The sequence below is a fragment of the Cavia porcellus genome, unplaced genomic scaffold (assembly GCF_034190915.1).
Source record: "Cavia porcellus strain 051 isolate PalLab524CR breed Dunkin Hartley unplaced genomic scaffold, mCavPor4.1 scaffold_1, whole genome shotgun sequence".
In the NCBI taxonomy this organism is placed as follows: Eukaryota; Metazoa; Chordata; class Mammalia; order Rodentia; family Caviidae; genus Cavia; species Cavia porcellus.
Genome location: NW_026947484.1, coordinates 195,683,404 through 195,707,040, shown reverse-complemented (window position 1 = coordinate 195,707,040; position 23,637 = coordinate 195,683,404). Strand labels below are relative to the sequence as shown.

Genomic DNA, 23,637 nt, shown 5'->3' with positions numbered 1-23,637 from the left:
ATATTGAATAAATTTTGTAACTGTCTTTACATGCTCAAAACTTTAACACAAATACTTCAATGTCTCAAATTTTCTCATGGACCTTGTTTGGAAATAGCCATTGTCTTGTGTTGTAGAAAATTGATCTTGTTTGCTTTGTTTCCTGAAAGGCTCATTCCTGGCTGTTAACTACTATGAGGCTGCTAGACATTTTCAAATGTATACTGTTGTAATGGTTAGGATTTTTGTTTAATGACCTATTTTTAATGAGTTATGTCAACCAGCATTTTTATGATAAGCAAATTTTCTTTCTTTAGAATCAGCATTAGTTGATCATATTTTACTCTTTTAAAATAGATGCAAACTCATTTCATTTAACTTTCCTATTTTCAAGTAACCATCAACTTCAAGATTATTCCTTATGTTATCTATTTTAATTGTTATTATGCATCTAATATTTATGTTTATTCAAAAAGTATAAATGTATAGGTACCATGTAAGGATCTGTAAAGTCAAATGATGGAGCCGAACTTTAACAATCTCAGATCCACAAACATGAATTTATCAATATGAAAAGGACATAAAGATTAAGAAAAGAACTTCTGTGACCTCATACATTCTGTTCCTTATCCTCTGCCCTATTGTTTTGGTCTCTTAAATGCCCTATTCTACTGTGCTGTCACTTGATTAGGCCCTCCACATCTGGCCTCTCACCATAGAATATTTGCTTTTTTTTTTTAATTATCATTATTAACAGTGACTCATCCTCGTTTTAGTTCTAAAATTCCTAATTTTAAAAAGCCTCTTCTGCCTATTATCTCCTAGTAAATTGTTTTTCAATTATGTTTTCTGACTGCATTATCCAATCTATATACATTAATACGGCTGCCTCTATTTTAATCATGGCATTTATAAGCATTATCCCCCAGATAAGCATTACTTGTTTAACATTTAAGATGTTTGGATTTGCAGAAGTCTGGAATATTTTCAGAAAATCCATCAGACATGAATTGGGACAATTACCTGCTGATTACAATATGATATGTACCCACTTGGGAGTATGGACATATAACACCATCACTTATGGATCATATTTAATTTTAACTGTACTATCAATTTGTTTCCTCTTTCAATTTCTACAGTCTACATTTCTTTTTCTGAATTAAAAGAACTCACATATAAGACATTCTCTAAAAGCAGGATCCATAGCACCATTAGAAATGTCACATGGTGGTCAGAAGAGTTAACATACCTGTTGTATGTGTGAAGAAAATGATTTCAGCCATTGTGACTGCCCTAGTTTAGAGAGATTTTTCTGAATGATACCACTGCAAGACAGATGTGTTGTTATACCAATAAGGCCAGGTTTTTTAAAATAACCATTGCATATCTCAGGAAATACAAAGGAAAAACCATCCATATGCTGTTTTTTTTAATTCAGTCTCATGTGCTGAACATTTTAATTTGCAAAGGAGAACTAAAGTATTTGTAACTAAGTGAGTTGGAATAATTTTCTCAGACTCACGTAGATGATAACGGAGGAACTAATTGTATTCCATCAAATGTGATTGAACAATCCAGCTTCTATTTCTAATTTCAGCTCTATTTATAGCTTGGGAGGATTAAATATCTGACATGATTACTAAAGAGTAGAAAATAATAATCACAGCTAATAGTTATGGAGGCTTTTACTATACTCAAAAACATGTTTTATTCTCAATAACAAAATTATAGCATCAATAATTATCACATTTGTAGGAAAAAATAAGCCACTAGGAGTTAACACATATCAGTAGTAATTATCAAGTCATAGAATAAAAATTGTTTTAGTTATAAATACATGTTTTATCATTGTTATATGAATATGAGACTTAAAAATATAGGGACTCTCATAGAAAATGTATGAAATGCCCTCAAGTAACCTGAAAGTCATAGCAAAGAGGCCAGGGATAGCCATGTGCCTGGTAAGTGTGAGCTCATGAGTACAAAACAACATGGTACAAAAACAACAACAACAAAAACTAAGCAACTAGTTTTTATTCATAAGTTCAAAAATTAAGTGATAGGATGCAAAACAAGTGACACTTTTCCCAAATTAAAATGTTGGAATAATTATATTTAACAGTGAAATGAGCTCCTGTTGCCTATGTTAGTTAATGTGTAGAGAATGAATCATAGGGTGCAAGGTACATTAACTCAAAGGTGATAATGGGAAATGATATCTGCATAGGTTTAGTTAGATGATTTTTGTAATTTTTTTCTCAAGGAGCAAATGGAAATGGAAGCAGAAAACCACACAAAATCTTCACAGTTCATCCTTCTGGGCCTTTCTGAGGATCCTGAACTACACCCCCTTCTCTTGGGAATGTTCCTGTGCATGTACCTGCTCACAGTGCTTGGGAACCTACTCATCATCCTGGTCACCTCCTGTGACTTGCACCTCCACACCCCCATGTACTTCTTTCTGTCCAACCTGTCCTTTGTGGACATCTGTTTCACTTCCACCATAGTGCCAAAGATGCTGGTGAATCTCCAGGCACACAGAAAAGACATCTCCTACATGGAATGCCTCACTCAGGTATATTTTTTTATGCTTTTTGCTGGCATGGATGATTTTCTACTCACTGTGATGGCCTATGACCGCTTTGTAGCCATCTGTCACCCCTTAAAATACCTGATCATCATGAGCCCTCAACACTGCAGTCTTCTGGTTCTGATAACATGGCTTATTATTGTCTGGGTCTCCCTGATTCATATTCTACTGATGAAGCCACTGACGTTTGGCATGGGCACTGAAATCCCCCATTTCTTCTGTGAATTAGCTCAGGTTCTCAAGGTATCCAGCTCTGATACCCTTATCAATAACATCGTCTTGCTTATAGCAACAGCCCTGTTCTGTGTGTTTCCTGTGACTGGGATCCTCTTCTCTTACTGTCAGATCATTTCCTCTTTGATGAGAATGTCCTCCTCCACAAGCAGGTATAAAGCATTTTCCACCTGTGGGTCTCACCTCTGTGTGGTCTGCTTGTTCTATGGAACATCACTTGGGGTTTACCTCAGTTCTGCTGTGACCCATTCTTCTCGGGCAAGCATGATCGCCTCTGTGATGTACACCGTGGTGACCCCCATGCTGAACCCCTTCATATACAGCCTGAGGAACAAGGATGTGAAGGGGGCTTTGAGAAGACTTCTCTGCAGAGTGGCTTCCTGTCCTAAAGGACCCCTCACCTCAGAACAAAATGTGCATTGTGGCCCCTGAGGGAAGCACTGTGAATTTTAAAATGCTGGATCTTCTTCTGCCTAAAAGACACTTTTCTTCTTTTATTCTATTTTCAAAGTTCATAACTCTGTTTTATATGTCTAAATTATTTCTCCTTACTTACTTTTTATTTCTTTCTTTCTAAGATTTCTACTGTTCACATGGCCCTTCATGTTCCCAAAATGAATTCTTACCTCAATTTTACTTGTACGGGAGGCACTTCTGTCTATGATGGTTCACGCTTACCTTTTCCATTACCAGGTCATACTGAACCCTCCCTCACTTTCATGCCTATTTTTAGTCTTTTGAATTTACTGCTCTATAATTTGAGTGCTTCATAATTGACATATCAAGATGTCAAAATTGCCAATTCCTTCTCTGACCACTCTTTAATCCTTTAATGTTGCCGTTCTCATACTTTTATCATCATATATTTTATTGCTGCCATTTTGGAATTTCTCACTATCTCTGGCAACTTGTACTCTTACTATAAAATCATTTCCTCCATTTTGGGAAACCCAGCATTAGTTGTAAGTGTAGAGCGTGCTCCACGCCAGTGTCTCACTGCTTCATTGTCTATTTTATGGCACAGGCGTGTACCGTAAAATAAACATAGTGCGCACTGATCCTGCTGTACCCTATTGTCTCAAATGTGGTGCAGTTGTCACAGTGATGTGCAGTGTGAATTCTTTCATCAACAATTTGAGGAAGAAGGACAGTACAAGTGCCCTAAAGAAGGTCCACAGCTCAGCAGTATAATTTCACCACTTTTATATTCTTTTGGAATGTGGGTTTCAAACTTCAGCAAAGAAGAAGAAATGCTCATGTAAATCAGGCTTTGTTGGTCTCAGTAAGTTTGTACCTTGTGGGCTTTATTTCCTTGTCTGTCACATTTCATACTGTAGTGCAGATAGTCAAAACTGAGGGGTTGGAGCATTGAAAATTTTTTAAATGGGGAGAAACAATTCAAATGGATAAAAATGTATGGGAGGGTAAAAATTTATATGGATATCTGTGCATACATAACAATGTGAATGAATTTATGTACTGAACTATGGACATAAAAATGATGAAAATATTCATTGTTATGTGCATTTTACTGTAGGGAGCCGAGTGACAGCCCATTGCTGCCTCCCTGCCTCTCTCTCCTATGGGCACTGCATCTGCCTACATTAACCATAATCCTCTCCTGCTTATGTCACATATCCAGATGTGACGGTGACCCTGTTGTATTCATTCCCTTAACCTCTTTCTGCCCTTAGCCTGTAAAAGGTGTGATCATTTCCTGAATAAATGGAAGCTTGATCGGATTATTTCGTCTTGCTTTCATCTCTCTTTGTCTCCCCCATGTCTTTTATTTAATCCCCGTTCCCCCTCCAGGAGTTCTCCATAGATTGATCTGCAGGCCGGATCATTTTGCTACAATATACAATGCAAATAGCACAGAGATGGATCTTTCAAAAATAAACCAGGCACAGAATTACTAGCAATGTGTTTTCTTTCATGTATGCAACAGCTACACAAAGTGCACCTGAAAATAAATGAAGAAGCTCTGGGAAGGGTGTTGGGGTGGGAGTGAGAGTGGAAGAATGATTGGTTATGATAAATGCATGCAGGAAAATGTTACATTGGATCACTGTGATGAAACAAATTAATATGCATTATTAAAATAGATAAGAAAGAACTAAAAATTACTCATAAGCTTTCTGATTAGTAGAATGAGAAAACACCCCTCAGAGGATATTTGCATTCACAATACTAAGAAGCCCTTAGAGACTTGCAGTAAACAGGACAACTTGACTAATTATGAGTTCTGTATCTGGAAGCTCCAAAGTTATGTAATTGAATAATCAACAATTAAGCCATGCCTCCAGTCTTTCATGCTGATTTTTCCAGGTTGGGGGGTTTTCTGACTCTGGCTCCTCCAAGTTGTCTGCATCAGGAAACTCCTATCTGACACTGTATTTATACTGAGGCTGAGGACAGAGGCGAAGTGTTTTGTACGGAATTGGCAGGAAATGTGCATTTGACTCTCATCCCTCAATCAGAATTCGGTAGCAATGCAGCATTATGTAGCATGTTCTGAGGGAGAGGATGGATGGAGAGGGAATCTAGGAGAAACACAGTTACTGTGCCTTCAGGAGGAACAAGCAGTTTGGTTAGCCAGAATGGAGGGCAACAAGTTGCAGAATGTTGACTATGTGAACTGGGAATCATTTTATAAACCTACATGGACTGTCCACCTATGTTAGTGTGGGCATCCTTGAAATCCTCTTCAAAGTTTTTCTTTCATTCTATATTAGTTCTAATTCCCATAGACAGCACAGGTATTTCAGTATAAAATGTGTCCCTCAAAACATTTCTGTAAGCCTCCACAAGGTACAAGTAAGTGATGGATTGTAAAGATGAGGAGGATTGTATTACCTATATCTTTTGTTATTATATTTTATATTAGAGACACAATATGATATTTACAAATGTGAGGCTTGTTTACTTCATTTAGGAGGATAGTCTCAAGTTGCCTCCATTTACCTATAAAAGCCTCAAGGTCATATTTTTTTATAGCTGAGTAATATTCCATTGTATAAAAATAAATCTTTCTCATCCATTCTGTGGTTGATGGGCACTTTGGTTCTTTCTAAGATTTAGATATTAAAAATATTTAAGCAATATATGTGCACCCATTTTAGCAGCAGAGAATAGTTTCAAGTGGCCTCCATTTACCTATAAAAGCCTCGTGAACATCCTTTTTTCAGCAGAGTAGTATTCCATTGTATAAAAATACCACATCTTTTTAATCCACTCTGCAGTTGATGGGCATTTTGGTTGTTTCCAAGATTTAGCTATCACAAATTGTGCTGCCATGACCCAGTGTGCACATATATCAGGGGAAAATACTCAGGAGGGGAATAGCTGGATTGAATGGAACTTTCAATCCTAAATTTTGAGGAATCTCCATACTGATTTTCACAGTGGTTGCACCAGTCTGCACTCTAACCAACAGTGGAGCAGTGTTCCTTTTTCCCTGCATCCTCACCAACATTTGTTATCAGTTGTTTTCTCAATGTCAGCCATTCTTTCCAGGGTGAGATGAAATCTCAATGATGTTTTAATTTGCATTTCTTGAATGGCCAGTGATGGTGAACATTTTTTCATATATTTACTTGCTATTTGTATAACATCATCAGAGAACTGTATGTTCATCTCTGATGCCCATTTTTGAATTTAGGGAGTTCAATGTTCTTTAGTTCTTTATATGTTCTAGATATAAGTCCTTTGAGGATTGTTGGCTAAAATTCTTTCCCATTCTGTGGGTTTTCTTTTCACTTTGTTGGTGATTTCTTTTCACATGCAAAAACCTTTTAGTAATATGAGATCCCAGTTGTTGATTCTTTGAAGTATTTCCCCCATGTAGTTTGCAATTTATTCATGATTTTTGCCCTACCCCTATGTCTCCAAGATTTCTACCTACCTTGTCCTCCAGTAAACTTAGTTTCTATTTTAATGTTTAGATCCTTGATCCTTTTAGACTTTAGTTTAGTGTATGGTGACAGGCACGGTGCTATTTTCAGTCTTCAGCATGTGGAAAGCCAGTTTTTCCAATAGCATTTATTAAAGAGGCTATCTTTTTTTTTTTAGTGAACATGTTTAGCCCCTTTGTCAAATTTAACATTGCTGAGTGTCTTTGTAGTAGTGTTTGTACCTTCTAATCTGTTCCATTGATCCTCCGGCCTATTTTATTTTATTAATCATACTGATTTTATCACTGTGGCTTTGTAGTATAGTTTCAAATCAGGAATTGAGATGCCTTCTGTCTTGTCTTTGTTGCCCAGAATTGCTTTTGCTATGCTAGGTTTCTTCTGTTTCCAAATAAATTTTAAGAATATTTTCTCTAGATCTGTAAGGTATGTTGATGGTACTTTGAATGGGATTGCACTGAATCTGTATAACAATTTTGGAAGTATGGCAATTTTCACAACATTGGTTCTTCCTAACCAAGAGCAAGGAATATCCTTCCATTTTCTAACATCCTCTTCAAGCTTCTTTTTTACAGTAGTATAACTTTCAGCATATAGATCTTTTACATTCTTGGTTAGAGTGATTCTTAAGTATCTCTTTTTTTTAGGTGCTATTGTGAAAGGTGATATTTCCATAATTTTTTCAGTGATTTTATGTTTGTGTACAGGAATACTATTGACTGCTGAGTGTTGACTTTGTATCCAGCTATGCTGCTGAATTTGTTTATTTCCTTTTTTTATAGTCTTTTAATGGAGTTTTTGGGTCTTCTATACAGAGTATCATGTCATCTTCAAATAAAGATAATTCAATTTCTTCTTTCCCTATTTTTGTTCCTTTTATTTCTCCCTTTTGTCTGATTGCCCTGGTAAATATTTCTAGAACTATAGTGAATAGGAGTTTTGATAGTGGACATCCTTGTCTTGTTCCTGGTTTTAGAGTGAAGGCTTTCAGTTTTTGTGCATTTAGTATAATGTTGTCTGTCAGATTGTCATAAATGGCCTTTATGAGACTGAGGAACATAACATTTGTTCTGAGTTTCTGTAGGGTTTTTATCATGACTAGGTGTTGGACTCTATCTAAAGCTTTTTCTGCGTCTATTGAGATGATCATGTAATTTTTATTTTTGGCTCTGGTGACGTGGTGTATTACATTTATTTATTTGTGTATGTTGATCCATCCCTGCATTCCTGGAATAAATCCCACTTGGTTGTGCTGTATAATCTTCTTGATGCATTCTATTTGCCAGCAATTTTTTGAGAATCTTTGCATCAATATTCATTAGTGAGATAGGTCTATAATTCTCCTTTCTGGTTGGGTCTTTCTCTGGTTTTTTGATTTCAGGGTAATACTTGCTTCCAGGAATGCTTTAGAGAGGACTGCTTTTATTTCAAATTCATTGAAGAGTTTAATGTATTTTGGCATTATATCTTCTATAACCTTCTTGTAGAATTCAGTCATGAATCTGTCAGACATTGGGCTTTTCTTTGTTGATAAGTTTTTAGTTATGTTTTTGATTTCAGTAGCTAATATTGGGTTATTCAAAATTGTTTTATCTTCTTGATTGAACTTCGGTAGTTTATATGTTTCTACAAATCTGTCCATTTCTTCTGTGTTTTCCACCATATGTGAGTAAAGATTTTCAAAGTAGGTGTTCATGAACTTTTGAATTTCCATGGGTCTGTAATAATTCCCCTCTTTTCAGTCCTTATTGCATGGATTTGACTTTTTCTTTTTCTTGATAAGGTTGGCTAAAGGTTTATGAATTTTGTTTATTCGGTCTAAAAACCAGCTCTTTGAATCATTAATTCTTTGCATTATTTTTTGTTTAAATTGCTCTAATTTTTGCTCTAATCTTTACAACTTTCTCTCTTCTATGAGCTTTGGGTTTGACTTGCTCTTGCTTCTCTAGGAGCTTGCGATGTAGCATTAAGTTATTTTTTGTGCTCATTCCATTTTCTTGATGTGACTATTTATTACTATATATTTTCCTCTGAGGATTGATTTCATTGTGTCCCATAGGATACAGTATGTTGTGTATGCATTTTTATTGTACTGTAGGAATTGTTTTATTTCTTCTTTAATTTCATCTGTAACTCAGAGGTTGTTCACAAGGTTCTTATTTAATTTTCATGTATTTATGCAGTTTTCTCAGTTTTTTTGCCATTGGTTTCTTCTTTTAGAGCACTATGATCGGATAATATGAATGGAATAATTTCACTCTCTTTGCAATTATTTAAGAATATTTTATGAGTTAATATAAGATCATTTTGAAGAATATCCCATGTGCAGCTGACAAGAATGTATATTCTGATATGGTTGGGTAGGTCACTCTGTAAACATCCACTGAGTCTATTCATTCACAGGTGATTCAGTGCTATTATTTCTTTGCTGACTTTTATGTAGTTGATCAGTTTCTTTGTGACAAGGTCTCCTGTTACAATTGTGTTCTTGTATATTTGGTTTTTCATGTCCATCAGTATTTCTCTTATATCTTTGAGTGCTCCTATATTTGGTGCATATATAATTATAATTGTTAGTTCTTCCTCTTAAATTTTTGCACTAATGAGTATGTAGTGACCTTGTTTATCACTTTTAATAATTTCAGGTTTGAATCTCACTTTGTCTCCAATCAGAGTAGCCACCCCTGCTTTTTTCTGGGTTCCTCTTGGAAGGAATATTGCTTTCCATCCTTTGACTTAATCTATGAGTTTCTTTTTGAGTCAGATGTGTTTCTTATATATAGCATATTGTGGTGTCCTGTTCCTTGATCCATTTTGTCAACCTTCTTTTGTCATGTGAACTGAGCCCATTTACATTTATGGATATCACTGATATGTACTAGCCTGACTTTGCCATACGATGTTCCTTTCTTTTTTAGTTAGGTAGATATGAATTTCCTCTTTGTCATGGAAGTATCTTGGTTCTCCACTAAATTTGAAAGAGAGGGGACTTCCGGGAGAACACGGCGGACAGATAACAGCAACTACCGGAGGCTCTCTGAAAGGCTCGGCTCAGAAGTCAGGAATGATGCGGACTAAAGAGACATGAGCTGGTAGAGATATGCTCTGCTGACTCAGGAATGAACTGGGCTGAGAGAAACCAACTTGGAATGCAGTCCTGGTGCTAAAATAGGAACAGAAAAGTCTCGGTGTGGAGGCTGGACCCCACGCCATTGGAAGCCGTGATTTGGGTTTCCCGCCACTCGGCGGCTGGCTGCCTCCACAGCGGCTCGGCAAGGAGAGACACGCAGAAGCTCTGGGAATGGGAGTCTGTGAACGGAGTTGAAAACAGGACGGACAGGGAGGCATACACTGACTTGTGGCGAGGTGAGTAAGAGAAACTGACACTCTACCACAGTTTGACTCCAGCAGAGGACTTTCTGGGCTCGGGCAGTCCTGAGAGAGCAGGGCATGGTGGTGACTCCAGCCACACATTCCCCTCTCGGACGGGATTGGTGAAAAGTGCCTGGCCTGCATGACGCTGCTTGCGGACTCGGTAGGCTGGCCAACCCAGATCCCAGAGCCTGACAGTGGCCCAGAGGGGGGGCCCCACGTAGGCTGCCTAGTCCGTAACTCCCTGGTGCGCAGCCGTGAGCGGGAACACCTAGCCAGCACAAATCGATCAGGCTGTGGCTGACAGGCAGGGAAGCTGGCCTCCTATGTAATCTTGCATATATATAAGGAACACAGAATATGGGGAAAGGCAGCAACAAGAAAGGCTCCTCGGCCCCCAATTCTGAGAAACAGGCAATAGCGGACACCGCACCAAGAGACATTAAGCGCCATATAGAGAGCCTCATAGACCAATTCAGGAATGAAGTTATCAAAGACCTGAAGCTAGAAGTATGCAGAATAGTTAGAGAAATTCTAAACACCACCTAGGAAAAAACAGATGGTGGAATGGAAGAACAGAAAAAGAGGGGAGAATTGTTTGATGGAGAAAACAGAGAAAGCATAGAGTACGTGAAGCAGGTTCAAAGGGACTATCAAGAAATTAAGAAGTCTATCCAAGACTGGCATAACAGCTTGAAAGAAACTAAGGACAGACTATCTGAACTGGAGGGCAGACTTGTAATATGGGAGAATGAAATGAAAAACTTCTTAAAAATAACAAAGAAACAAACAGCAATAATACAAAGACAAGAAGATGATAAGAGGAGCCATAACTTAAGGATTAAGAACATAAAAGAAGAAGTAGGGACACAAACAAGTGAACTACAAAAGCTACTCACAGAAATAATCCAGGAGAATTTTCCTAATTTAGCAAAAGGTAAAGATACTCAGATGTATGAGGCATACAGGACCCCAGCTACCTACAACCCTAACAGAGAAACACCCAGGCATATAATAATAAAAATTCCAGAAATTCAATACAAGAACAGAATATTAAAAGCTGTCAGAGACAAGAAACAGACCACTTACAAGGGAACACCCATCAGAATTACAGCAGATTTCTCTGCACAAACCATCAAATCACGAAGAGCATGGGGAGAAATAATTCAAGCTTTGAAAGATAATAATCTCCAGCCAAGATTGAGATATCCTGCACAACTGTCCCTGGAAATTGATGGAAAAACAAGGTGCTTCCAGGATAAAGAGGAACTGGGGGAATTTGCAACCACCAATTCAACTCTACAGAAAGTATTGCAGGATATTCTAAAAAAAGAAAAATACAAAGAACCCAGAAATAGTGGCGGGGAGGCCACAACGAATGGAGCAGAGAACAAAATGAAGAAGACAAACTGACAGCTACTGACAGAAAAAGAGCTCAACAGAAATGAGACAGAGAAGATTGGATGATAGGAACAGCTATTTTGGAGAAAATGACATCTTAATAGGTAACACTGATTTAGTATCATCTTGTTTTGAAGTCTCATCTAGCTTTTGTTCTTCTGTCTCCAATGCTCTAAACAGGTTGTATCTTATTGGATTTTATTATGTACGATAGTATAAGCAAAAACCTTTTAAAGACAAGGAGATTATACAGAAACCATTGTTCATTTTCTGTTAGTCGATTCTAAATACTCTGTAATGCTGTCATTCTCTTAAATGGTTTTACATTGTTTTGATATACTTAATGCTACAGCATACGAAGTTGTACTCAAGGACTTCAAGGAAAGAGTCAATATGGTAACTACTTCTGGATCGGAATTATCTGGTGGTGAAACACTATTCTGCTTAAATGGTTATGTTTGATCTGCACTGTTTCGCTGTTATGCCCTCTTTTTTCTCAATCTCCACTCCATTATTTACTTTTTTATTTTTATCCGTTTAATTAAAGGGAAAAAATAGCAGGATATAATATAGTAACCCACTTTGACTTTCTATTATCTCGATTTGAAGCCCTGCATTACTCTCACCATCTTGTTTTTGACTGATGTTCCCCTATTCTGTTTTGCTGTATAGTATCAGGTTCGAAAGTTTAGGCATCAGCTGTGAAGATAATGAGATTCATTATAACGCCCATTCTCGTTGACTTTTATCTACTTTTGAAGACCTACAATGTCTCCAATGTTTTGGTTTTGTTCCTTACTGTTTTGTTCAATTGTATTATAACTAATGATATAGGCAATTCTATTAGAGATAGCGGGAGGCATTATGGTAACCACTGTGGATCACCTTGTATTATGTTTTTATATTATCTATTATGTCCACCCTTTTGACTTGACTGATTCTGTCCTGTTATGTCTCATGTGGTTTTACTCTCTTCCAAAAAAGCAATAAGAACCGTGGGAGCAATGAAACCCAAAATGTGTAATAGTCATTGTACAAAAGAGAGGAAAAGAAAGTGCTCTAAACTATATAACTGCATGTATATTTAAGTGTATAAGATAGAAAATGATATCACAGAGTTTTATTGGATCATTGAACAGAACTGTTTGCAGTATCATTGTTGGAATGTCCACTCTACAAGCTTTAATTTTGTGACTTGAACAATTATTTCTAAGATGGCAATATGTAATCCATTAACTAGTGATTTCCTACTGTTCATTTTTTTCTTCTGTAAATCTGTATAACTTGTACCCTTTCACTGTTTTTTTTTCTTTTCTCCATAAATAAAAAAAATTTTTTTTAAAAAAGAGAGTTTTCCTGTGTACATCAGTCTGGTTTGACAGTTGCTTTCTTTTAGGACTTGAAGTACTTCACTCCAAGCTCATTTAACCTGAAGGCTTGTGCTGAGAAGTCTGCCATGATTTTAATAGGCTTTCCTTGATAGGTGAGTTTTGTCTTTTCTCTAATGGTTTTTAGTATTCTGTTTATATATTGTAAGTCTGGGATCTTAATTATTATATGCCTGGATGTAGATTTATGGTTGGTTATTATGTTGGTTATTAGTGTTTGGCATTCTACATGCCTCACTTATTTGTATGTCATATTTTGTTCCCCGTGTTTGGGAAATTTTCTGCTATTACTTCTGTTAACAACTGAGTTACATCTTTTTCGTTGTCTCCTGCATTTTCACTGATGCTTATGGGTCTTACATTATTTCTTTGGATGTCATCTTGAAGCTGCTGGATTGTCACTTCCTGCTGCTTTGTTGTATTTATAAGTTCTATCCTTTCATGATCACTAATTGCGATCCTGTACACAAGGTCTGAAATTCTATCCTCAGCTTCATTTAAATGGTTTGTCAGCTTTCAATAGAACTTTTTTCTTTCTTGGATATCTCTTTGAATTTTTTTCATGGATTCTGCTTGTTTTCTACATTGTTCATTCAAAATTTCAATCAATTTCCCATGTTCCTGTATTTTTTATCTATTTCTTCCCTAGCTTTGTTGACCAAATCCTTTACTAAGCTTGTTATTTCTGTCTTTAAGTAAGGCATTATTTTTAATTTGATTTCATCTGTAGCCTCATAGATTTGTTTCTTTACTTCATTTGCTATCTTTTCAGAGATTTGTGATGTGTGACACTTAAAGTCCTCTATTTTGCTGTTGCCTGTTCTTGAACCTGCATTTTGGTTTTTCATTTTATTGTTTTCACTTTCTGGGACAACATCTGGTTATTTAATCCCAATAGTCACAACTCTCTGCTGTGTACCTAGAGTCCTACTATGTGGATGATGTCTACCCAATTGTGAGTAAATAGTTACCAGAACCTGCTGATGTCCTCTGACTGGTTGAGGGACCATCAAGTCTCCTGTCAAACCAGTACTGCCATTCCTTTGCAGTTCAAGGATCTGGGAGGGAGAGTGTGAGTCAAATGTTCACAGCAGTGCTTGGTCTAAGTGATGGGGAGGGTGGCTTAGGGCAACAGGTTGAGCCAGGGTAGGTGTGGCTGTCCTCTGGCTCAGGACATGGAATGGGCATGCTGAGTCACATGCACTGCTGAGTGGCCCAAACTGTGGCAGAGCTCAGTGTTCCTCCTCCATGGGAGGTGGCAAGGGGTGCTGAGGTGCTCAGGTACACCCAGTGGCCCAAGTTGGGGTGTAGCTCGGAGGCTTCCTCTACATGGTAGTGGTGGGGTAGTGCTGAGGCTCACAGGCACACCCAGTGATCAAAGCTGGGTGGAGTTCAGTGTTCTTCCTCCACTTAGGGATGGCTGTGCATGGACGCCAAGACATGCAGGCATGGCCAGGGTCCCAAGTTGGGCGGAACCTGGTATTCCTTTATATTTACACTTCATTTGGCACAACGAAGGTGTTAGTATAAAAAAATCTCTTTTTGAACATTGAATGCATCTTTTGTTAGTTCATAATTACCAGCTGTAATCAATGTGATTCCAGCACAATTAAAACTGTCCAGGCTGTCTTTTGGTCCTTTCATTAATGTCCCATAGTAGTACAGAAAAGTTACGCAGTGTGTTTTGAGTTGATACCATGGATGTATGGGCTAAGCACTCTTATTAATCACATCCACAGTATTCAATTATTCAACAGCATAGCAGTGATTGTCATGTTTGAGAACAAACAAGCAAACATGAAAAGAATGAGAAAACTCAATAGTGCTTTAAAACTCTGTTTCTCTACTTCCATAAAAATTTTACGATTTTTTTTCTACATCTATAAAAGATGCTTTTGGCATTTTGGTTGGAATTGTATTAACTCTCCATATCATTTATTTTATTTTATATTATTTTTTAAAAATTTTTTACATTGTATTAAAAAAGAGAAAAGTCAGAAGAGAAAAACAAAAAGCAAAAAAAAAATAAACAATAACAGCAGATTCAAAACAGTAACAATACAGGTCTTCAAAACATAATGAAATAAATTTAACAATGGTTGTTATACTGCATATTGTTCATTTTTTCAAAAAAAGAGAAGAATATTAAAGAAAATAGAAAAACAGAAAAGAAGTGTAGAACAATACTGAATTTTAAAAAATTATCATCATAGAATCACTAGTTGTTACATTTCTCAAAGATGATTCTAGGCAACAAAGGCAAGACAAGAGGCATGTCAATTCCTGACTTGAAACTATACTACAAAGCTACAGTGGTAAAATCAGCATGGTACTGGCAAAGAAATAGATCTGAGGATCAATGGAATAGATTAGAAACTGCAAGCACTACTACAGAGACACTCAGCCACCTTATATTTGACAAAAAGGCCAAACATGTTCATTGAAAGAAGGATAGCCTCTTTAATAAATGGTGTTGGAAAAATTGGCTCTCCACATGCCAAAGACTGAAACTAGACTCATGCTTATCACCATAAACTAAACTAAAGTCAAAATTGATCAAGGATCTAAATATTAAAACAGAAACATTAAATCTACTGGAAGAGAAACTAGGTAAAAACCTTGAAGACATAGGGGTATGGAGAGAATTCATGAGTTCAAAAGGTATGCCAAAAATGGGGAAACACTAATCTAACAAGTGACTCAGAATTCCATCTTCTGGGTCTCTCAGATGATCTAGATCTGCAGCTCCTACTCTTTGCTTTATTCCTGTCCATGTACCTGGTTACAGTCCTCAGAAACCTGCTCATCATCCTGGCCATCAGCACTGATTCCGACCTGCATACTCTCCTGAAATTTTTCCTGTCCAACTTATCCTCAATGTAAATCTCTTCATCTCCACCACAGCCCAAAATATGGTTGTAGGCATTCTAACTCAGAACACAGTCATCTCCTATGTGGGCTGCCTGACCCAGATGTCTCCTTTTTGGAAGCATGGATTACATGCTTCTCACTGTGATGGCCTATGATAGGTTTGTGGCCATCTGTCATATCCTGCATTAGTCAGCCTACATGAGTCCCCAACTGGCATCTCCCTTTAGTGTTGATATCTTTTTTAGTTAGCCTTTCGGATTCATTCCTACACAATTTTATTGCCTTTTAATTTACATGCTTAAAAATATAGAAATTGTTAATTTCTTCTGTGATGCTTCTCAAGTTTTTATTCTTGCCTTTTCTGATACTGTTATCAGTAATTTCATCAGATATTTTGTTGTTTCTTTTACTGTTTCTTTCCGATCTCAGAGATATTTTTTCTTATTTTAAAATTGGTCCTACCATTTCAAGAATTCCATCATCAAACTGGAAATACAAAGTCTTCTCTACCTGTGGATCTCACCTGCCAGTTGTTTGCTTACTTTATGGCAAGGGCTTTGGAGTGTACACTGCTTCACTTATATCATCTTCATCCAGAAATCATGCGGTGGTCTCAGTGATGTACACTGCTGTGAATCCCATGCTGTATCCCTTCATCTACAGTTTATGGAACAGACATATAAAATGTGCACTGAGGATCATGCACAGCAGAACACTTTAATTTCATGGTGTGAGACAACCATTTGCAATGTGGCTTTGAAGAAGCAGTAAGAGTAGACATCTAGATGTGTAAATTATGCTATTTGTTTTACATTATTTTTTCTTCTTTCTTTAATTTTGAACATAGAGCGAGTAGTAAAATACAACAGAACAAGACAGAATAAAGCCAACTGAGACCATGTAGTGAAATTGGTACAGAATTTCACAGCAGGTTACTGGGATAACAGTAATAGGTATCACAGTGTATTTAATTATCTTTACAATAGTTGTTCTTTCAATCACATACACCAAAATAAAATGAAATAGAGAACATTATAGAACTTATCAAAACAGGATATTGAATAGAGCAGTACCATTGATCAGAATAAAGCAAAACAGTAATAAAAATATTTGCCTTCAGAGAAATGGTAGAAGGAAATCCTCCTTACTTGCTATGGTCAACCTCCCAAGAGATGCTCAGATTTCTGGTTCCCATTTGCTATCAGGGAGACAGGGGAAGCGGGGTAGGGGAAGTGGGATGTTTGACTCTAGCCATGTACCAGTAGGTTCACTATTGCTTAGCAGGGAGGCGGGTGGTTGCTTGGTTTCCCAGCATCCTAAGTTCCAACATGGTGTGGATCTCAGGAGATAATGAAGGTTGACCCCAGGTATGTCCCCAGGAGGGACCACAGTCTGCCACACCACAGCCACTTACCAGGGAGGTGAGCTGCTTGCTTGGTTTCCCAGGGTCCTAAATTCCAACATGACGTGGATCTCAGCAGACACTGGTGGTTCTCCCCCTGGAAGGTCCACAGTCTGCTACACCACAGCCACTTACCAGGGAGGCAAGCTGCTTGCTTGATTTCCCAGCATCCTAAGTTCCAGCATGGTGTGGATCTCAGGAGAACTAGTTGTTCTCCCTCTGGAAGGGCCACAGTCTGCCACACCACTGCCACTTACCAGGGAGGCGAGCTGCTTGCTTGGTTTCCCAGGGTCCTAAGTTCTTGTTTACATTATTTTTGTAATATGATTAGTTTAATACTGCATTTTTTTCCTGCTAGAATGGCAGTTACTATTATTGGGTGAGGGCAACATGTAAATATTTTAAATTTGTTCAAACATTCAACATGAGGGCAAGAAAAATTTATGGGGAATGGATGACATCAATGGGTACGGAAGAAAGTGAAATGAAATTTATGCCATTTAACTATGCACTTTGGAATGGTGAATACGGTATTTTAATGTGTATTTCATCAAAATAAACAATGAAAATAAAATAAGATGCCTTTTTCAAAACGTAATCCAGACATGGAAAATGAGTACTGCATGTTGTGTCTCATATATGGGAACAAAACAAAGTCATAATGACATTAGGTAGATAGACGCTCTGGAAGTGGGTATTAGAGTGGAGAAAGAGGAATGCAGACTCTGTGCATGGAGGTAAATATCACTAAATTTTATTAATATATACAATTTGAACTTGTTAATAAAAACAGTAAATACTAAATTTTACATTAAGTGTTTTTACATTTACTGTTTTTGCTGAAGAGAAAAGAGGGCCACACAAAGTAGAAGACATCTATCTCCTCCTCTTTTTCTTGCATTAATATTAAGAAGTTCTTAGAGATTTGAAGGACATCACCTAATTATTATCTCTGTTCCTTGAAGGTTGTGGAACCGTCAATGTTTGGGCTGTTGCTCCAGCCCTGCAGTTAGCTGAAGATAATGGAGAGAGGAAGGAGCATCAGAGACATTAATTACTCATGAGGACAATTATGAAAGTTTGGATTGCCAGATGGGAGGATACCAATGGGGACATTTTCAATTATCAGAACTCATTTTTATGTTCTTGATTGTGATCATGTGCACAGAAATTTACTCAGTCTTAATCTCCTACCCACACTTGTCTACTTCCAACATACATCTGGACCGTGATACAGCATGTATCCAACCCATTTTCTAAGCATTGTGCAGGGATCATGAAGGATGTGATAAGGATGTTGAGGACTAACACAGAAACTGTAATGTCAAAAAGTGTTACCAAGGACTTCCTAAGTTTCAGGTGCTGAGGTTTTTGTTTATACTGCTTATTTTATCTCCATAGTCTTCCTCTATATGTTTTCTCCCACCACTATTCTTTTTAAAAAATTAAAGAGTATTATATTGTGCAGTTTTTACTAGGCTGGCACTTAGAACTAATTACATGTGTTTTGAATTGAACTGCCCAATGATATAGGGCATGTTTTCAGGAAAATCTTGGCAGATTCTACTCATAATCATGTATGCTATTTAAATTTCCCATTTCATGGAGAGACCCCTCTTATGCACTCTTCTCATCCTTTTAGTAATTGCTGTGCTCAAGGAAAAGCATACAACAAATTCAAAAATTTAAAAATGTACCTTAACTGCTCTTGTAGTTAAGATCCCTAGACCTCTGTGTAACACTTTCTGATGACTGGTTGTATTATTTGATTTTGAACACTGGCTCCTACAATTACAACTGTTACAATTTGCCTCTGATGGAAGATTGTGTTTCTGAGGCTTACTATTGTTGCCTTAGTTAATTTCTCATTGATACTACAGCTTTAAGGTAGTAATAAAATATAATGAATATTCCCTATGTGATAACACGTGACGAATGTATACAATAGGGAGAAAATAAAATTAAACAATATTTATTATTCTTAAAATGATCAGAATTGTTTTAAAGCAATCAAAGTGTTCTGTTACATAAATTTACTAAATTTTTTTCTATTTGTGTGAAGACACTTAACATTTATACACTTACATGTACATATTTGGAGAGCAGTGACAAGCTTTCTTTTTCTTTTTGGTTCTTGAGCCTTGATATTTTTTGGCATAGAGGATGTATCAAAATTTAAAATGAAACAAAAAGTTTATAGAAGATCAAATTTTGATGAGACTATTTGAATAGGAAGTAAACAAAAATATTGAGATAGCTTTATAAATATGTAAATATCCCCTGAAATTAATGCTACTATTATGTATTCTAGACATTCCCTAATAAAAAAGCATTGGTCTGTACATCAGAGGTTGAATATTTTCATACCATATGGGAAGCACAGGCTTTAGTTTCCAGCACAAAAAAATTAAATGAAAAAGAGAAAATGTCTCTGGAAAGCATTGATTCAACCTTTGTTTAGTTCATAAAACTTAGTTTTGACACACTGGGTGCTTTACACTAAGTACTTTCACCCCTCTTATGAATGTTGCATCTAACTAAGAACAAGAAAAATGGGCTTTTCTTTGAAACTATGTGATGGACATGAGTAATATAATTAAACAATTAGTAATACATGTTTGGATACATAATAAATACGTTCATCATGGGTAATTTGGATATATTCATATCACATTTTTATCATTTTTATATCTGCTTTTCCTCTGCTCGATACCCTCTCCCTTCATCCCAAGATCCCATTTCCTTTTACAAGAAGTCCTCTCCTGATTTCAGTGATCTATTATGTATTTTTCTCTTGAAATTATTTATCATTTGACTTTCTTACATAGGAGGAACTGTGTGCTATTTAAATTCCTGTCTTATTTATTTTACTTAAAATTCTGTTCTCAAGCTGCTTCCATGTTCCTAAAATTATTCTTCTTTAAGGCTCAGTACATCTGTTTGTCTGTTCACCTTATGGTAGATGTACAGACTGCATGGGTTTAGCATTGGTATCACAACGTACATCATAGAAGCAGTCATATTTCTTAGAGAAACAGGGGCCACAGCAGAAGTTAGATACACCCCAAATGCTGTCCAATAGAGCAACAAGATGACATTTAGGTGCGATCCATGGATAGAAAATGTTTAATACTTGCCTGCAATAGAGATCAGGAGAAATGGCATGAGGTCAATGGACATATAAATCTTAACGGCATGCAATGATGTAGTTTAGATTTTCACATTTTACAATCTTAGTAATAAGTTAAGTTGATTACTAACATTGCAGTGATGTAATTCTTTGTTTCCAAAAGACAACAGTGACAAAAGATATTTTGGGCTATAAAATTTGCTTGTGCACCACATATGATGTGGAAATGAATGTTATTTTCCTATTTTACATTAAATAGTGTAAACATAGAGGGGTGGTCAGATTTGTGCCTATTCTGTATACTACAGCCTAAACAACATATAATAATAAATGCAGTTTCCTAAGTACGACTCCAGAACATTGTCTATTTTAGTGGAGTAGAATGAAGTTATTACTTGAAAGTAATATAAAATGTGTCAATTACTCATCTCAGGAGGATTAATAATAGATGGCCTTCTAGGATATGTTTGATGATTACATACTGAAAAAGAGGACTCAATCATAATAAATGATACTTCATTAGGATAATGAAGATGTGGATGGTTTACATTAAATATGTTTCCATTTTGGAATTCAAACAGTTATCTTTTGCCTACGTATCAGACAGAAATACTTACTTGCCAGATTTAGAGAAAGACAACAATTCAAAAAAGATTGTCATTACAATAAGGTTTCAAATTAAATTCTATCCCTCCATCATGAAATGCCCTGGATCAGTTAAAACATTCAAAGTAGCTGTGTGTATTTCACAAAGACTCAAATCCACATGTGAATGTAAAAGAACACATTTCAAGACCAAAAGGGTTTGTGATGTATACTGCTTTCACAGGCTTTAGGTGCCCTGTGGCAAGAACATTTAAAAAAAACTGTTATTCAGTGTCTGAGTTAGGCAGTATGTCTAGTATAGGATGTCCAAACAAATACTACATTCTTCATCTACCAAAAAAGATCAACAACAGCCTACAAAATTGATACGGACAATGTTAAGTATAGTCTTTCTGTTTTAGATACAGTCAAGGTATCAAATGTATAGAAACAACAAACAAGCAATACCTGGAAGAGTAGACTGGTTATGTAGGATCGTATTACCTTGAAAGCTTAATGCACACAGCTTGTAATTATCTTTACTGGTTCTTTCTATTAAAATCTTTGAAATATCTGACATTTAGTGTAACTTTTTAATTTATTTTTTTAAATTTTAAATTGAATTTTTAAAAAAAGAGAACAGAACAAAGTAAATCAGAACAGTACAATGCAAGCAACACAGCACTTCACAACAAGACAGCCAGACATAAACAGCAGCTACTATAATGTCGTTTTTCTTTGACGTAGTTAACCATACCTTCACACACCATAATATCAAGCATAATAAAATACTATAAAACAATTCAGAAGAATGAAAGCATTACAGGACTTCAAAACCAAATAACAGGAAATAAACAATAGCTACTATAATATCTCATTTTCCTCAAAAATATTTGTTTAAAATCAAATAAAACACAGCAGGATAGAACCGATCAAAACAGAAGAACAGAATCATGGTAGAACTTCAAAATAAGATGATTATAAATAAGCAATAGGTGCCATAATGTCTTCTTTTCTTCAATATAGCTGTGCATACAATCACAAATAATAAAATCAAACAAAATAGAATAAACTAATCAAACTAATGAATAAAAATGAATAAACCCATCAAACTAATGAATGAAAGCATTATAAGACTTCAAAGCAATATAATAGAAAACCATGATTACCTTAGAATATCGCATTATATTCAAATAGCTGTACCTACCATCTGACAGCATAAAATTTAACAAAATAAGACATAACAGAGCCAAACCTTAACAAAATTGTGTAAATAATGCAAAAGTTCAAGGTAAGACAATAAGAAATTTACAGTAGTTCGCATCTTTCCCTCCAAAGTGTTCCCTCCCCTTTGCTCTTACATTAACTATTTTGCTTTTGGATCCCATTAACTCCTTCTGTTTCTTATGCTAGGGTTCACGCGTATGAGTTCTATCTGTTTCAGCCATGAACATGATTTCCAGTTGTGTCCATTTGCCTACAGGAGCCTAGAGATTATTCAGTTTATACCTGGTTAGCTACCCACTCCATGAAAGTAACATATCTTTATTATCCATTCTTCAGTGATGGGCAAGTTACTCTTGCTTTTTGGAGGAGTCTCCTCTCACATGAAACAATTGCTCTCTCCTTTGATTTTCAGTCTATGAATTTCATTTCCAGTTAGATATGTTTCTTGTATACAGTATATCAACGGATCTTGTTTCCTGATCCACTCTTCCTGTGTTTCTTTTTATTACTCACCTGAGGCTACATAAATGGTTACAACCAGCATACATTGGTTTATCTCTGCCCTGCTATCCTCCGGTTGACGGCCCTCCACTTTTCCCCTTCATTCAGTTGCCTGTCTTGTTTGGTGATCCTCCTCTGCTGATGTTCCTGGAACCATGATCATCTTTATCTCTCTCTAGAATATTCTTTAGCACTCTCTGTAGGGTTGCTTTTGGTAGTCATGAATTCCTTCAATTGTTCTTTACCATGGAAGTATCTTATTTTTCCATCAATTTTGAAAGATAGTTTTTCTGGGTAGATCAATCTGGGTTGGAAATTGTTTTCTTTCAGTGTTTGAAACACTTAACTCCAAACTCTTCTTGACTTGATGGTTTATGCTGGCAAGTCTGCTGTGATTCTTATTGGTTTTCCTTTACCAGTCATCTGTCTTTTTTATTTAACAGCTTTTAATATTCTTTCCTTGAGCTGAATTTCTGGGATCTTGATTATTATATGTCTGGGTGTAGATTTACTTTGGTTATGGCTAGTTGGAATCCTATATGCTTCATTTATCTGCACACCAGATCCATTTCCCATGTTTGGGAAGTTTTCTTCTATTACTTCTGTGAAAACCCTTTTAATTTCATTGTTGTTGATGCCTGCTTCTTCATTGATATCTATCACTCTTAAATTATGCTTCTTTGCCTCATCTTGCAGCCTTATTATTTCCTGATTCTGTTATTTTTAAGAGATCTTTCCTTTCATGATTACTAGCTGCAATCCAGTCTTCAAAGTTTGAAAGTCTATCTTTCAAGTGGTTTAGCCAGCTTTTGACTGAATTTTTAATTTCCTGCATCTCTCTTTGAATCTCTTTAACACATTGTAATTCCTTTCTACATTCATTCAAGGTTTCCAACATTTTTCTATGCTCCTCTTTACTGTCTATGTCTTCTTTGACCTGCTGGATAATTCTTCCAGTATGTTTGTGATTTCCTCTTTTACCTGAGACATTATTTCTGATTTGACTACTTTTATAATCTCATGAATTCGTTTCCTTACTTCAG

At 36.3% G+C, this 23,637-nt stretch overlaps 1 protein-coding gene and 1 pseudogene across 1 annotated transcript; one reads left to right on the top strand and one right to left on the bottom strand.

The window, feature by feature from the left end:
• The first annotated feature begins 2,257 nt into the window (after window positions 1–2,257).
• On the top strand, window positions 2,258–4,705 carry LOC100716547 (olfactory receptor 7D4-like). Its single transcript, XM_003470666.4, has 2 exons — window positions 2,258–3,164; window positions 4,638–4,705. The coding sequence occupies exons 1-2, from the start codon at window positions 2,258–2,260 to the stop codon at window positions 4,703–4,705; spliced, it is 975 nt and encodes a 324-aa protein (XP_003470714.3).
• Window positions 4,706–20,061: 15,356 nt separating this feature from the next.
• Window positions 20,062–23,637, bottom strand: part of LOC106027886 (olfactory receptor 7G1-like) — a 40,013-nt pseudogene continuing 36,437 nt past the window's right edge.

Coding starts and splice junctions, on each gene's coding strand:
- LOC100716547 (XM_003470666.4), top strand. CDS start 2,258: ATGGAAGCAGAAAACCACACAAAATCTTCACAGTTCATCCTTCTGGGC. Junction 3,165..4,637: donor TGTGAAGGGGGCTTTGAGAA/GACTTCTCTGCA, acceptor CCATAGATTGAT/CTGCAGGCCGGATCATTTTG.